Source organism: Hylobates moloch, unplaced genomic scaffold (genome assembly GCF_009828535.3).
Source record: "Hylobates moloch isolate HMO894 unplaced genomic scaffold, HMol_V3 SCAFFOLD_1, whole genome shotgun sequence".
Classification (NCBI taxonomy): domain Eukaryota; kingdom Metazoa; phylum Chordata; class Mammalia; order Primates; family Hylobatidae; genus Hylobates; species Hylobates moloch.
This window is the reverse complement of record NW_026652276.1, coordinates 231,293,797-231,308,073: the sequence shown is the minus strand read 5'-3', so window position 1 is coordinate 231,308,073 and position 14,277 is coordinate 231,293,797. Positions and strand designations below refer to the sequence as shown.

General features: G+C 57.5%; 1 protein-coding gene across 9 annotated transcripts in view; it reads left to right on the top strand.

Moving 5' to 3' along the window:
* Positions 1-551: 551 nt before the first annotated feature.
* The window catches only part of KCNH2 (potassium voltage-gated channel subfamily H member 2), a 33,667-nt gene continuing 19,941 nt past the window's right edge, over positions 552-14,277 (top strand). For 3 of the 9 annotated variants that reach the window (XM_058427996.1, XM_058428001.1, XM_058428009.1), the window contains exons 1-2: positions 780-1,077; positions 3,976-4,206. In XM_058427996.1, the coding sequence (XP_058283979.1) occupies positions 1,002-1,077; positions 3,976-4,206 (307 nt within the window). In that variant the 5' untranslated portion in view covers positions 780-1,001. Of the gene's footprint in view, positions 1,078-2,760; positions 3,893-3,975; positions 4,207-4,383; positions 4,522-14,277 lie in introns of those variants that run through there. The other 6 variants (XM_032762181.2, XM_058428004.1, XM_032762183.2 and 3 more) reach the window with 6 other exon arrangements.

Sequence of the window (14,277 nt, the reverse complement as noted above, 5' to 3'; positions counted from 1 at the left end):
TGTGTGTGTGTGTGTGTGTGTGTGTGTGTGTTGGGGCAGGGGGCGTGCCCCAAGTTTCACCCTCCCTTATTTCAGATCTCTGCTGGTCTGGGGCCTCCAGATTGTCTTGCTTTTCCTATTTCCAGGGTCTCCCTTGACCCCGGGCTCGTCTTCGAGGGCCCAGGCCTTGCCCCGGTCACCCACAGTAGGCACTGAGCGCATGCTGTGTATACCAAGCTAGTGCTCGGCGTGGTGGGGAACCAGGGCATAAGGACCCGCCGTTTCCCTTCAAATCAGGTTTCTCAGCCGCTAATCTGGGGTGGGGGTGGAATCCCTTCCCCCCCTTCCGGCCGCCTACAAGCCGGCCATGGCACCTGTCCTCACAGTTCCCCCTGCCTAAGGGTCCCTTCCCCCTCTGGGCGCGCGAGTCCCGGGGGCTCCTTGGCAGAGCGAGGGGCTGGCGCTGGGGGAGCACTCGGCGCGGCTCAGCCAATGGGAAGGGCGGGCGCGCGCCGTGGGGCGGGCGAGGGGGGAGAGGGCGGCGCTGCGGGCGCGCGGCAGGCGGGAGGGGGCCGGGAGGCGGGGGCCGGAGCCGGAGGGGCGCGCGCCGCATTAACCCTTCCGCGGCCGGGCCGAGCCGCAGGCGCTGCCCGAGCCGCGGGCGCTGGAGCGGCTGTCGGCGCGGCGGCAGGCGGGAGCCAGGAGCCCGGGGCTCGGGCGGGCGGAGCGCAGCGCGAGGACGCGGCGGAGCGGGCCCCGCGGCTCGGCGGGGGCCGGCAGACAGGTGTGCCGGCGGCGGGCGGCTCGCGCTCAGGCGGCTCCAGGCCGGGCCCGGGGTCCGGAGCGGGGAGCCGGGAGCCGAGCGAGGACCCGGCGCCCGCAGTCCAGTCTTGGCCCCGCCCGTGCTCGGCTTGGCCGCGGGGTGCGGGGACCACGGCCCGGCCGGGCCACCCGAAGCCTAGTGCTGGGCCGGGCCGGGCCGGGGTGGGTGGGGGCCCGCCCGGCCCGCCCATGGGCTCAGGATGCCGGTGCGGAGGGGCCACGTCGCGCCGCAGAACACCTTCCTGGACACCATCATCCGCAAGTTTGAGGGCCAGAGTGAGTGGGGGAGGGGGCTGAGCGGGGAGGGGGCTCTGGGGGCGGGCCGAGCTCTTCCGAGCGTGGATGGGGGGGCGTGCCCGGGCCGTGTGCATCGCCAAGTGCGAGTCAATGGGGCCTGGTGGGCCCCAGGCTTTGGCGAGGGGGCGGCGGGGGCAAGGCTTGGTGCACCGGGGCCGTGGGCACCGGGCCAAAGGGTTTGGGGTTGGGGCTTGGGGCGGGAAACTCAGCTCAGGCTTTTGGGATCGGAGTGTGTGTGACACGCTGAGTGTGCAGGGAAGGGATGTGGGATGGAGTGTGCAGGTGTCCCCAACTCTGGGTGCCTGGACGTGGATAGGGCTGTGTGCAAGGGCATAAGAGTGTGTATGACCCAAACCCTGGGATCCCAGCGCGCACACTGATCTTGCCAGGTCTTGACTGTGTTGTGCCTGAGGGACTGAAAAGCCGTGGATGCAGGGTCAGCCCATAATCTCTTCTTGTGTGTGCTGTGTGTATATGACCCTGAGTCCATGTGTCACCCATGAGTTAGACCCTGTATGGGCGGTGGGGAGGTGTCTTTGACAAGGCTGCGAGCTTGTCGGCTATGTGGAGACAGGGTGTCCTGGGGCTAGAGCTGGGCTTTGAGGGTAAGCAGCTCTCTGTGGTACCCCCAAGTTGTGGGTTTTCTTGCCCTGGGCACTGTCACCTAATTCCCTTATGGGGACCGGGAGTACAGCACCCCTAATGCCTGCCTGGTAGGGAGGCTTCTAGAAGGGTCCCAGATTAGGCAAATGTCCTGGGTGTGGGTTTGCACCCAAGCAGCATTCATGTGCCTGTCCCTAAGGCTGCATGAGCCACAGTGGGTGTGACTGCCAAGGGCCCTGGGAGTTGGGAGAGGATGACATTCCTTGCCCATGACCCTGTGAGCACAGGACAACGTGTGCTTGTAACGGTGGTTGGGGGAAGGAGGGGTCAGTCCGATGGTCAGTATTGTGTGAAGCGGAGGAACAAGATGATCCTGAGGGGGTGGAGACAGTGACACTGGTTGAGGGCCTCCCTGAGAGGTGGGGGTGGGCCCAGGGGGAGGCTGTGGGCGGGCCCACGGGGAGGCTGGGATGGATGTAGGGGGGTGCTGGCTTCTAGCCCTACCTTTGCCACTGACTGCCATGTGACCTTGAGTGACTCTTCCCTCTTTGGGTCTCTGTTTCCAGGTCTGTGGAGGAGGGGCAGGCTTTCTGTCCCATCCCTGTATTCCAGGATCTCAGTGAAGGGTGTGTGGGGGGGTGGGGCATGCCTTCGAAGAAACTTGCTCTTCTCTCCCAGGCCTGGCAGGACAAGGGGTGGTTTTTCTTCTATGAAGCTGGGGTGTGTGGCTGGGCCTCTGGACTGCCCTGGACTGTGGCAGAGCTGGAGGCTGAGTTAGGGGGTCTTTTCAGGTGACAGGAAGCCCTGACTCCTGGAATTGATGGCTGCTTGGGAGGTCTGGGGGGCCTTGGGAACTGGCCAAAAGATGACCCAGTTCCAAAAGGCAACTTTCTAGGGGCCAGGGGAAGGGAGAACCAAGAAAGGTGGGAAGAGGCCAAGTCCCGATGGCCTGGGCCTACCTCAGGGTGCCCTGCTGCAGCCCAGCCTTGCACGTAGGATTGTCTAGGGCTGCAACCTGAGGGCTATGCCTGCTGGGGAGGGAAGGGGAGGGGAGGGGAGGGGGAGAATTCCAACTGCTACTGAAAGCCCCAGCATTAAAGGCCAAAGTGGCCGGAAACTTCTGTTTATGAAAAGCTCTTATCCCAGGAGCATCTTGCCTGGCACAGGTGAGGCAGCTGCCTGCCTGCTGCTCACTCACCAGCCTGGCTTCTCTGGGCAGGCCTGGAGTCGGGGAGCCAAGTCTGGCCGAAATGGAACCATGGGGGTGCTCATCCAGGATGAGGCCAAACTGAGGAAGGCCTCACATCCCTGTGCAGGTCCCCTTTCTTGGGTCTGTTTTCCTACAAGTGGGGCCAAAGTCTCAGGCCCCTCCCAGGCTCCAGGTGTTTCCAGGGTTTGGAGCTGCAGGTCCCTCTCTTTGCTTCCTATGACCTTGGGCTTCTGCCTGTGACCCTCAGCTTATTCTGCCTCTGCCAGACCAAGGTTCAAAAGCTGGCGCTGTCATTTACAAGCTGCAAGACTTGGGCATGGTGCTGAACTTCTCTGGAGCCTTGGTTTCTTCATCTGTAAAAGGAGGATAATGACACCTACCTTATGGGGTTGTCAGAGGACCAAATGAGATGCAGCGTCCTAGGTGTTCAACGTGTAACTTCCCTCATCCTCTCTGGCACACCCACCCCTCAGCTCCTGACTGCCCTTGGGGCGGGGGGTGGTGTGCAGAAGTTCAAGGGAGTACTGACCTGGTAGGATCCTCAGATAATTTGGGAGTGATTTCCTAGGGAGCCTCAGGATAAGGAGTGGCTCAGGGAGCGCCCCCCAGTCTGGAGAGCAGGGAAATTAAAAGCAGAATCCAGAGAGCCGGTGCAAAGGGAATCCTGGCCGCCATCTCTGGCCTTTCCCAGGCTCCCTCTCTAGGCCCAGTGTTTATCCCTCCGCCGCGGCTGCTGACACGCGTTGCTGACACCCGCCAGGCTGGCCTCAGCCTCGGGCATGGAGTAGGCGGCGGGCTGCTGGCGGCCTGCCCGGGGGAAGCCAGGCAGCCAGCCCGCGGGCCAGGCGGAGGAGGGGGCGCGCCGCGCGGCCGGGCCAGCCAGGCACCTGTATCCGGGCACACGCACAGCTGCGTTCGCCCCCTGCTGGGGACCCCAGTCCCAGCCATGCTTCCTGTGGCGGGGCGTCCCCGGGCGGCTGTGTGAGTGGAGAATGTGGGGAAGGGCTGGGAGTCTCCGAGGCTGGGGTCCTCGCTCACGCGCACTTTCCTCCCCGCCCCCCTAGGCCGTAAGTTCATCATCGCCAACGCTCGAGTGGAGAACTGCGCCGTCATCTACTGCAACGACGGCTTCTGCGAGCTGTGCGGCTACTCGCGGGCCGAGGTGATGCAGCGACCCTGCACCTGCGACTTCCTGCACGGGCCGCGCACGCAGCGCCGCGCTGCCGCGCAGATCGCGCAGGCACTGCTGGGCGCCGAGGAGCGCAAAGTGGAGATCGCCTTCTACCGGAAAGATGGTAGGCGCGGGCCGGGGCGGGGTCAAGAGGGGCGGGACCACGGTGAGGGGCAGGGTGCGTGGGGGTGTGGGGGAGGCTGGAGAACGCCCCGAGCCCGGGCAGGGTTCTGTGGGGGTGTGACGCGGGCGGGGGCCCTGCGGTGTGCCTGTGGGAGGCGCGGTTCGGGGCCTGCACCTCACTCTGCTGAGATGGTTTTCAGGAGGGCAAAGGAGTTGCTAGGCTGTGGGTCTGGCTCCTCTGGTCCTTTTTTTTCCCTGGGCAGGTGTGGGCAGCTAGAGCAAGTTGGACTAGAGTTAGACCGAGCTGGGATGGCAGGTACGTGCGTGGATGGAGGTTAAAGGTCAGGCTGGCAGTTGGGCGCTGACCTCCGGGCACAGGCCCCTAGCTACCTTAGGGCAGTTGCTGCCAGGTGACAGGTCTGGGAGATGTCATGGAGGGACAGGAGGGCTGCAGGACTCTGGCTGTCACTGCTGTCCCCCTCCTGCCCTGCGCTTCAACAGCACCTGGGGGAGGTGAGTGCCTCTCCCCGCAACCTCAGTTTCCTTTGTCTCAGCTGTCGAGCGCCCCGCCCTGCCACCCTCTCCTGCGCCAGGTGTCTTTACTCAGCCACCGCCTCCCAGCACAGCTGCTCTGGGCTTCCGGAGAGCGGATAAACAGAGCCCCGGGTGGGGCTGCTCCCACACCGTGAATGCCCTGTTGGGGTGGGCTCTGGTCAGGGCGGGCAGAGCAGGAGGACTGGGGTCCTGTGGGCAGAATCCTGCTGAAGAGGCGGCTCTGGAACGCGTGCAAACCTTGCTGCTTCCTAGCGTGTGTCCCATAAGCATTTACTGAACCCTCGTGAGCCTGGCAGGCACTAGGCTCTTGGAGATGGGCAGGACAGATGAGGCTCCTGCCCTCAGGGAGCTTGTCTCCTGCAGACAGCACGCTCTGCTTTCTGTTTGGGACCAGGCCAGCCAGCCCCATGTGCCAGCCCTGTGTGCTCAGGGTTGGCTGGGGTGGCCCTGCAAAGCCTTGCATACTCCAGGCTGTGCTTTTGAAGGCGTGCAGTCTGTGGCATCACTGGACGGCACTAGAGGGGGCATGGTCCCTGCACCCTGTGGAAGAAGGTTTGCTCACAGCAAATCAGGGTTCTAACTGGCAGGAGGCAGGGGCTGTGAGACTAGACTCAAACCCTGAAGGCAGTGGATGGTTTCTAGGGGCTAGACACTGGGCCAAATGCTTTACTTCTCTTATCTCATGCACTCTTCACAACCCAGGGAGGTAGACACTACTGTTGTCTTCATTTTGGGGGATGAAGAAACTGAAGTTCACACAGTCACACAGCTAGAAAATAGCAGTTGGGAACGGAGCCCACATCTGTCTGACCAGAGCCCTGTGTGCTCTGTTCTGTCTGTCATATATTGAAAACGACACCAGATAGTTGCAGGTCTATCTGTATGCTGTACATTATCTCATGTGAAATTTTATTTTAAAAGTTTGCCGACCACAGGTGTAATGAAGAGAATAGAACCCGTAAGTTCTGGGTTTGTGTCTAAGACAATGCTGGAAATTATACGCTACTGGACAAGTTGGTTGACTTCCCTGGGCCTGTTTCTACTTCTGGGATAATGTGCCTCGCTTCAGACCTTCACAAGGGTGCTGAGCTTTCTTAGAGAGTGCCGTGCTCTGTAAACATGGTGCCAGTCCTACTACGATGTAGCTGTGCTGGGGATTTGGCCTCTTGGCAGCAGAGGCCGAGGGCTCTTTCCTTTGGCTGTGGTATGTGTGGAGTGCTCTTAGGTGGAGCTGGCCCTCCCTCCCAGTCTAGGCTGGCCCCTTCTGGGGAGGATGGCCATGGGCCCCCTTCTGCAGAGGAGTTATTGTGGGATCACCTAATCCAGCCCATTCGAGTTGCAGGTGGAAGGACGGAGAAGCAGAGGTCTGATGACCAGTGAATCAGTGGAAGGAGTGGGATTAGAACCCAGATCCCCAGCCCAAGTTCAAATTTGTCCCCTCTCCAGGTTACGACTCCAAAAAATGGGGCCGTGACCCAGAAAACTCTATGCCAGCCATCTGTGTCTGTCCCCTTCTTCACTGTCACCTAGTTTTCATGGGGCTCAGGTGTCTCCTGTTGGCCAACAGGCTGGCCTGGCGCTTGGCCACCTAGGACCCCATGTATCCTGGCATTCTAGGCCTGGGGTGATGCAGACAGATTTCCTCAGCCTCCGCTTCTTCTACTTTGAAACACTCAGTCCCTCCTGTGATCCCCGGGACCTGGCTTGGGCTGCGTGTGTGCGTGCCTGTGTGTGTACTCACACATGGGCCCAGTAGGGAGGCGGAGGTGAGGAATGCCTGTGCCACCCCTTGTTTCTTTCTGTCCAGGCCTTTCTCAGGGTCTCTGCCTGGGCCAGCCTCGGGTAGGGGGAGCTGGGCAGGAGGTGGAGCCTTCTGCTGGCAGGCGCCTCCGTGGACAGCTGTGCTGTGTTGGTGCCTCTAGCCTTGCTCTGCGCAGTGTCAGGGCCTGGAGCCAGACAGCCCCATTATTTAGTTGATGGGACTGCTGGGAGGTGGGGAGGCTAGACTGGGGGAGTGTGAGCTGAAGGGAGAGACACGAGGTGCCTGGGGCTCACTGGCCCTGTGCCCCTTGAAGTCAGGCTTGGGATTAAGGTGGAATTGGGGGCAGAGTCCAGTGGTGTGAGGCTGGCTGGCGGTAACATCCCCACAAGGCCCTGGGAAGGCACCCCGGGCAGCAGGTGCTGGCTGGGTCCACACCTGTGCTCCCACATGGCCATGGGGGCTGTGGCTCCTCCTCTGCCAGTCTTCACAGAGTCGCTTCTCTCTGTCCCCCTGCATCCTCTCTGCTCTTTGTTCCTGCCTCTGCTCCCTGCTTCCCTGCCACCATGCTCAGCCAGCCTGACTGTGCCCACCTTCTCAGCTCCTCTCTCACTCCCCACATCTCCCTGCCTTTGTCTTCTGCCGGCCTGGCTGACTCTCTGTCCCTTGGTCTTTATCTCCTCTCTGGTGCCTCCGCCTGTCTTCTTCCCTCGCCTCAGCACCCCGGAACCTTGCTCCTTGCCTGTCTCCCTCTCTCCCATTGTCCCCCACCCCTCGGAGCCTCTATCTGGAAGGCTCTGTCTGGCTGCTCATACCTCCGACTGGCCTGGCCTGGCTCCATGTCCCTGTGTCCCCGGGAGCTTGTATGTGGGTGGGGATGGTGGTGTCTCTGGAGAGGAGTCTATTGGCTTCTCCACTCCAGCTGCAGGCCGGTTGCCATGGTAACAGGGTCAGAGGGCCCCCACTGCAACAGCTGATGCTGCGGCTGTTGGGAGGGGGGTGGGGACCTGCTGTCCAGGCCTGCTCCCCAGTGCACTGTGCCTAGGGCCTCAGAGGTGGCCCCATGCCCAGCGGGCTTCCGTCCGTCCCCAGCCTTGGACCCCAGCCTCCCCGGTGCTCCTACAGGCCTCGGACCTCAGACTGCCTTGAAATCCTCAGTACCTCCTGTGATCAGCCCCACTCCTCTGGGCCTCCTGCCGTTCTCCGTCCCCCAAGGCCATCTGTCCTGTCCTCTTCCTCGCCTTCCTCATCTCTTCCTGTGCCCATTCCTTTAAATCAGACGCCCTGCTCTGTCACCACCAGGCATCACCTTCTCCCTCATGGCTGACCCCTCCCCAGCTCAGACACCCAGTTTCTGCTTCTTTTCAGCCCCCTAGGTCTGAGCTGAGGATGAAAGAAGCTTTTCCTGGAAGGGGAGCCTTGAGGCTGGGAAGGCAGGTGGGACAGGGATTGGTGCATAAGTGAGTTTTGTCGTCTTGAGATAGGAGGCAGACCAGAGCGATCCCAGAGGATGGGGCTTAGACACAGGAGAACTTTTCCTGTGGGACTGAAGCTATCAGGGAAGCGCCCTTCATTGTGGGGCAGGGGTGTTCCTATCCTTCTGGCCAAGGCCTGGTGCAGCCTGGAGACAGGGCCGAGTGGGAGAATCTGCAGGGCTGCCAGGTGCGGGCGGGGGTCCATGGGGGCCCTGCCTCCGAGCCAGTTGCCTCTTGCCCTGCAGCACCTTCCCTTCACCTTTCCCTTCTCTAGCTGGATCAGAGGCCTGTTGGAGGGGCTCCACGGGGGTCATTCCTGAGCTGCGGCTGTCTGTCCTGGTCTGCCGGGGCTGCAGTCTTCATATCCCAGTCCTGCTCCAGGGGTGAGGCAGGCATGACGCAATTGAAGGGTGCTATCTACTCCTCGACCCACCCTGGGGTCTGGAGAGCATCGAGAGGGCGGCTTCTCCGTGTTGCATCTTCTGCAGCCCCCAGAGAGGAGCTATGTAAATATTTGCAAAGAGCTGTCGAGATGGGAGCAGAGTCTGATGGTGGCCTTGGGCTCTGGAGAGGGGGGGCCATGGGGCTGCAGAAGGGCCAGCTTGGGGGCGTGTGAGCGGGGAGACTGGGCCTCTTTTCTCCCCAGAGGTGGCTTCCTGGGTGGGGTGATTTTGGAGGTTCCAAGAAAGCCCTTCACGTGTTGGTATTTCCCTGAAGGGTTCTTGAAACTCCTCTCTCAGAGAACGTCTGCATTTAGAATGCTCCTTTTTCTTTAAAAACACGTTCTCTCTTATCGCCCCCTCCCAGTATAGAGACAGAAAGTATTTAGCCCTTTAGTGTGAAGGAGTTTAACAGAACTTCCCTCCCGATGTGGGCAGGAGGGCCATGGGAGTCAGGGTCAGTAGAGGAGGGAGGGGTGCTGGGACAGGTGATGAATGCGGGGTGCTCCCCTAAAGTCCCCTCCGTGTCCCTAGTCTTGCCCATAAAGATCTCTATGCTGCGGCCTGTGGTTGGCTTCAGATAAACCCCTCTCCTTTTTGGGTGCTTATCCAGGATGAGAAACACCTTGGGGGCCAGGCAGCCTTGGTCCTCCACCTCCTGCAGTACTGGAGGAGGTTCCCTGTCCCTCTCCCCCAACCAGGCCTTGAGCTCCAGGTGGGTGGAGAGCAGCCCATCTGCTTTGTTCTCTGTTGTATCTGCGTGCTCAGTGCACAGTGGGAGCACGGCACATGTTTGCTGAATGAATGAATGAATGGGGTGGGCAGTGTGCTGTGTTGCAGGAGCCTTTCCTGGGAGTCAGGTGACTTGGCAGCAGTTTCCAGCTTGGTTACAGACTTGCTGTGTCTGGGAGTCCTCTAGCCTTGCTTTGTGTGGAGGACATTGTGGGGCACAGGAGCATCTGGGGGCTCCCAGCTTCTTCACCCTCAGAGGTGGACCGAGGAGGATGGGGTGGGGGGACAAAATCTTAGAGCTGCCACAGAGAGTACAGTTGAGGTGGGGGTGATGCCACCTGACCAGCAGCACAAGGCACTTTTATTGTTGTGACTGCACTTTATAGTTTGCAAACCGGGGAACCATGCGTTACCGCAGGTGGTCCTCATGGCCCTGTGAAAGGCAGGATTCCTCTCCGTCACTTTACGGGAGGGAAGCTTTTGCTTAGAAAGGCTGAGGCACTTGCCCAAGTTTACCCAGCTGGCGGGTGCCTGAGTGGGAACCCGAGCCTAGCTGTCCCCTCCCTGCCCAACGTGGAATGCCACTGCACCAGCTCTCTTGCCCCCAGAGAGCCCTTCTGGGGCATGATAGGCTCAGGGCCTCAGGACACTTGGATTTTAGCTGGGGTCTGCAAACCTCCATTCCTCGTTTGCTAAGCACGATCATAGCACCTGTCCCTGATGCACTTTGGGGTGTGAGGGTGTTGCTGGAATGAGATGACAGACACCCACAAAGCAGCGTGCAGTGCCAGAGCTCATTCTCGTCGCTATGAAGCAGGGCGTCACCTAAGTGGCTGCAGCTCCTAGCCCGTGCTGTTGCAATCGTGGGAAATGAGCCTGACCCAGGGCCTCAGTACCCCTGCTCCTACGTGCACCCCGCCCCATCCTGCACGCTGCCTGCCTCTCCTCCTCCCTCCCCGCAGGCTGCTGCTGTTCCCAGGTCCTGCCTCTCCCCCAAATAATTGAAACCACAGCATTTGTCTTATTGCTTTTTCCTTTCTCTTTCATTTTATTTTTTCCTTTTCCCTTTTATCTCACTCTCCAGTCTCATTACCCTCCCCATAGGCAATCATTCAAATGTACTTACTGTGGATGTGTTGCTTGCATATGCTCTTGCAAATGTGTATTTTGTCTGGATATATGCATATAGATTTAATTTATGCAAATGATATTGTGCTATATGTTGTATTTTGGTGTTCTCTTTTCTTACTTGGGAATGTGCTTTAAGTCCAGCTGGAATGCTGTTCGACATCTAGTCTGTAGCTGCCTATTCTGTGGCATGCGGCCGCCACGCTTCACCCACCCACTCTCCCGGGGAGGGACCCCGCAATGTCTCCAACTCCCAGCCACCGTAAACGAGGCTGTAGTGAATATCCTTGGACATGGTCCCTTCTGGACTTGGGTGAGGATGTCTGTGGGATACACGCCCGGGAGTGGAATTGCTGGATCGCGGGACATGTGGACACTTAACTAAGTACCGCCATGCCTGTCATCACCCTCCTTCTCAGAGCTTGAGATTCCCATACCCGCATATCTCGGCCACTCTCGACATTATCTACCTTTCTAAATTTTGCCAATCTAATAGGTGAAAGTGATTTCTTGTTGCTTTAATTTGCATTCCTTTGATTTCTATTGAGTCTGAACATCTCTTAGGCCTGGTAGCCTCTTGGGCTTACTTTCCTGTGAACTGCCTGCTTATGTCCTTTGCTCATTTTAATTTTGATTTCGCCGTCTTTTGTCCTTGTTGATTTGCAGGAGTTGCTTGTGTACTCTAGAGATACAAATGCATACTGTTAAACATTCAGTGTATTCTAGATTTTAATTCCTTGTTGAACTGGAAAGAGATATTGCAAATATCTTCTCCCATTCAGTCTCTCTTCAATTTATCCAACAAAGATACTTAATTTTGATGCAAACAAATTCATCGATTTTTATGTTTGTTTGTACTTTTGAAGTTTCTCAGGCTGCAGAGGGTCTCCATTTTCTTCTGTTCTCTTAATTGTTTTGCCGTTCTCAGTTAGGTCTATAATCTATCCTGAGACTACCCCGTATGTGGTGTCAAGTAGGGATCCAGTTTTATTTTTTCCATGTAATGTGCCAACTTTCCCAACGCATCTTGTAAACAGTCTGTTCTTTTCCGCTGAATTGTGAGGCAGCCTTTATCAGGTTAATCTCCCACATAGCCATGAGTCTGTCCCTGTGCTCTCTGTTCTGTTCCAAATACTTGTTTACTGGCTCTTGCATTGATACTAGCTTAACAAAAACCTATAGCTTTCCATATGTCTTAGCGTCTGCTGAGGCAAATCCTCTCTCTTCATTCTGTTTTTTAAAGGCTAACATAGCTATTTGTGGATCTCCCTTGTTTTTCATAAACCTTATTTATTAATTAATTTATTTTTTCAGACGGAGTCTTACTCTGTTGCCCAGGCTGGAGTGCAGTGGCGTGATCTCGGCTCACTGCAACCTCTGCCTCTTGGGTTCAAGCGATTCTCCTGTCTCAGCCTCCCGAGTAGCTGGGATTACAGGTGTGCACCACTCCATCCGGCTAATTTTTGTATTTTTAGTAGAGACGGGGTTTCTCCATGTTGGCGAGGATGGCCTCGAACTCCTGCTCTCAGGTGATTCGCCCACCTTGGCCTCCCAAAGTGCTTGATTACAGACATGAGCCACCACGCCTGGCCTCCCTTTTTCTTCATAAACTTTAGAGAAAACACCCACTAGATTCTTTTTTTTTCTTTTTTTTCCAGACGGAGTCTCGCTCTGTCTCCCAGGCTGGAGTGCAGTGGCGCGATCTCGGCTCACTGCAAGCTCCGCCTCCCGGGTTTACGCCATTCTCCTGCCTCAGCCTCCCGAGTAGCTGGGACTACAGGCGCCCGCCACCACGCCCGGCTAATTTTTTTTGCATTTTTAGTAGAAACGGGGTTTCACTGTGTTAGCCAGGATGGTCTCGATCTCCTGACCTCGTGATCCGCCCGCCTCGGCCTCCCAAAATGCTGGGATTACAGGCGTGAGCCACCGCGCCCGGCAACACCCACTAGATTCTTGATTGGAATTAGTTTGGTTCTATAGATTAATTTGGGGAGAACTGACATCTTTATATTTGTCCCACTCAAGAGCCTGGATTGTCTCTCCATTTACCAGATGAGTTCTGTATTTTTTGCTAGTTTAAGGTTTTGTTCCCTTTTGCCCCGACTCCAACTTTTGCCTTCTTGGTCAATTCCTGGAAACTTAAGAGTTTTTGTTGCTATTGTAAAAGACACCTTGTTTTTGACTATATTTCCTAATTGCTTGTGTAAAAAAATGCTTTATATTTTTGCGGGCTGATCTTGTATCTCGCAACCTTGGTGAACTCTCTGATCTAATTAGTTCTGATTGTTTATCTGTTGATTTCTTGGGGGTCTCTAGGCAAGTGACCCCGTCATCTGCAAATAATGCCAGTTTTTGCTGTTTATGTTTGGATCATCATCATGTGTTTTGCGGCTCGAATATTCCACCTGACTTTTTGGGGGCTTTTCATTGGCACTGGTATTTGTTTGTTGGTGCTTCATAGTGTCCTGTGTGTGCGTGGGGGGGGGCAAGTCAACGAGGAATTATAACTCTTGGTTTAAGCTGTGACTCATGGCAGAGCTGGAATTGGGACAGGGCTTTATCGAGGCCTTACCAGGCTCTCTGGGGTATGCTAGGAGCCAAGACAGAGCACAGACCTAGAAGCCTACAGACCACTCACTAGAGGAGACCCCAGAGTGTCCCCTGGTGGACAGTGGCAGCTGTGTGCACCTTCACCACCCTGTGGCAAGCTGTGTGGCATCACAGTGAAGGGGGGCTGAAGGGGACTGAGGCTCAGAAGTCTCACACCTGGTGCAGTTCCTGCTTCACCGCCTTCCCTTGGGTTCCTGGGTGCTCAGCCTCTGTGTTCCATGAAAACTGATGACCAGGTTGAATTTCGCTTCATCAAAAGGCACCTTAATTCCCATGGTTGCTCCGTCTGCTCTCCAGACTCGGGCTGGAGGGCACCACGGGCTTGAAATGGGCAAATTCTGTTGTGAAAGGATGGGCTGTGCCCCTGGATCTGGAAGGGAGCTGAGAGGGTGGGGACATTGCCTGTCCCCACCTGTCATGACTGCAGATCACCACCCCGAGTCCACCCTCAGTTCTTCTGCAACTGCCAGTCCTGCCCTGGCCTCAGGGCTCTGACTCGGGTGGACGGGGAAGCCCGGCCAATGTACAGTGGCCTTCTAGATGATGGGCATTGTTTGGACAAGTTCTCCAAGAGCAGCGTCCGTGTGGGTCAGATGGAGCAGTCAAGGAAACCTTTCTAGAGGGGGTCCTACAAGGCTGGGGAGGAGTTGGAGGGAAGAGGGGTGGGGGCCATAGGGAGCAGGAGGGAAGGGCTGAAGCTGGGGCGCAACCGCCTGGGACTCACGCGCCTGTGCAGGGAGCTGTGGAGAGCTGCTTCCTGGCATCAGCGTGCCCTTGTTTCACCTTCCCAGGCTTCTCAGCAGGAGGACAGGGGGTGGGACTTCCAGTTCGTACACCACCCAAGAGGCAGAGCCGGGCCCCAGAGCTTTAGAGAAGCTAGAGGACAGAGATCTTCTGAGGCATTGCCGTGGTCCGGGGCAGAGATGGCTCAGGCATGCCACATGCAGTGGATTTGGATGGGTCTAGATGACTACAGCGGCCCCCAAGACCCTATAAATGATCCCATAGATTGCTGGCTGGGTCTCAGGCTGGAAGGGGTGGTGGAGGAGTCTGTCTGGAGATGCTGCTTCTGTGGGGTCAGGGTCTGAGCTTGGAGCCCCTCAACCTTGCCCTGCATTTCCCAGATCCTGGAGGCAGGAGCTTAGGACTGGTCTGTCTCTCATTCAGCACACACACACACACACACACACACACACACACACACACGTGCACACACAGACACTCTCTCTCTCCCTGTCTCTGTCTCTCTCCCTCTTTCTCTCTCATTCACTGGTTGGCCTCTCGGGCTCCCTAACTCTGTCCCCTGGGCCTGCAATGTCCCTGGCCTTTCCTAGGCCCCTGGCTGTCCATGAGAGCTGTGTTAGTGACACGGT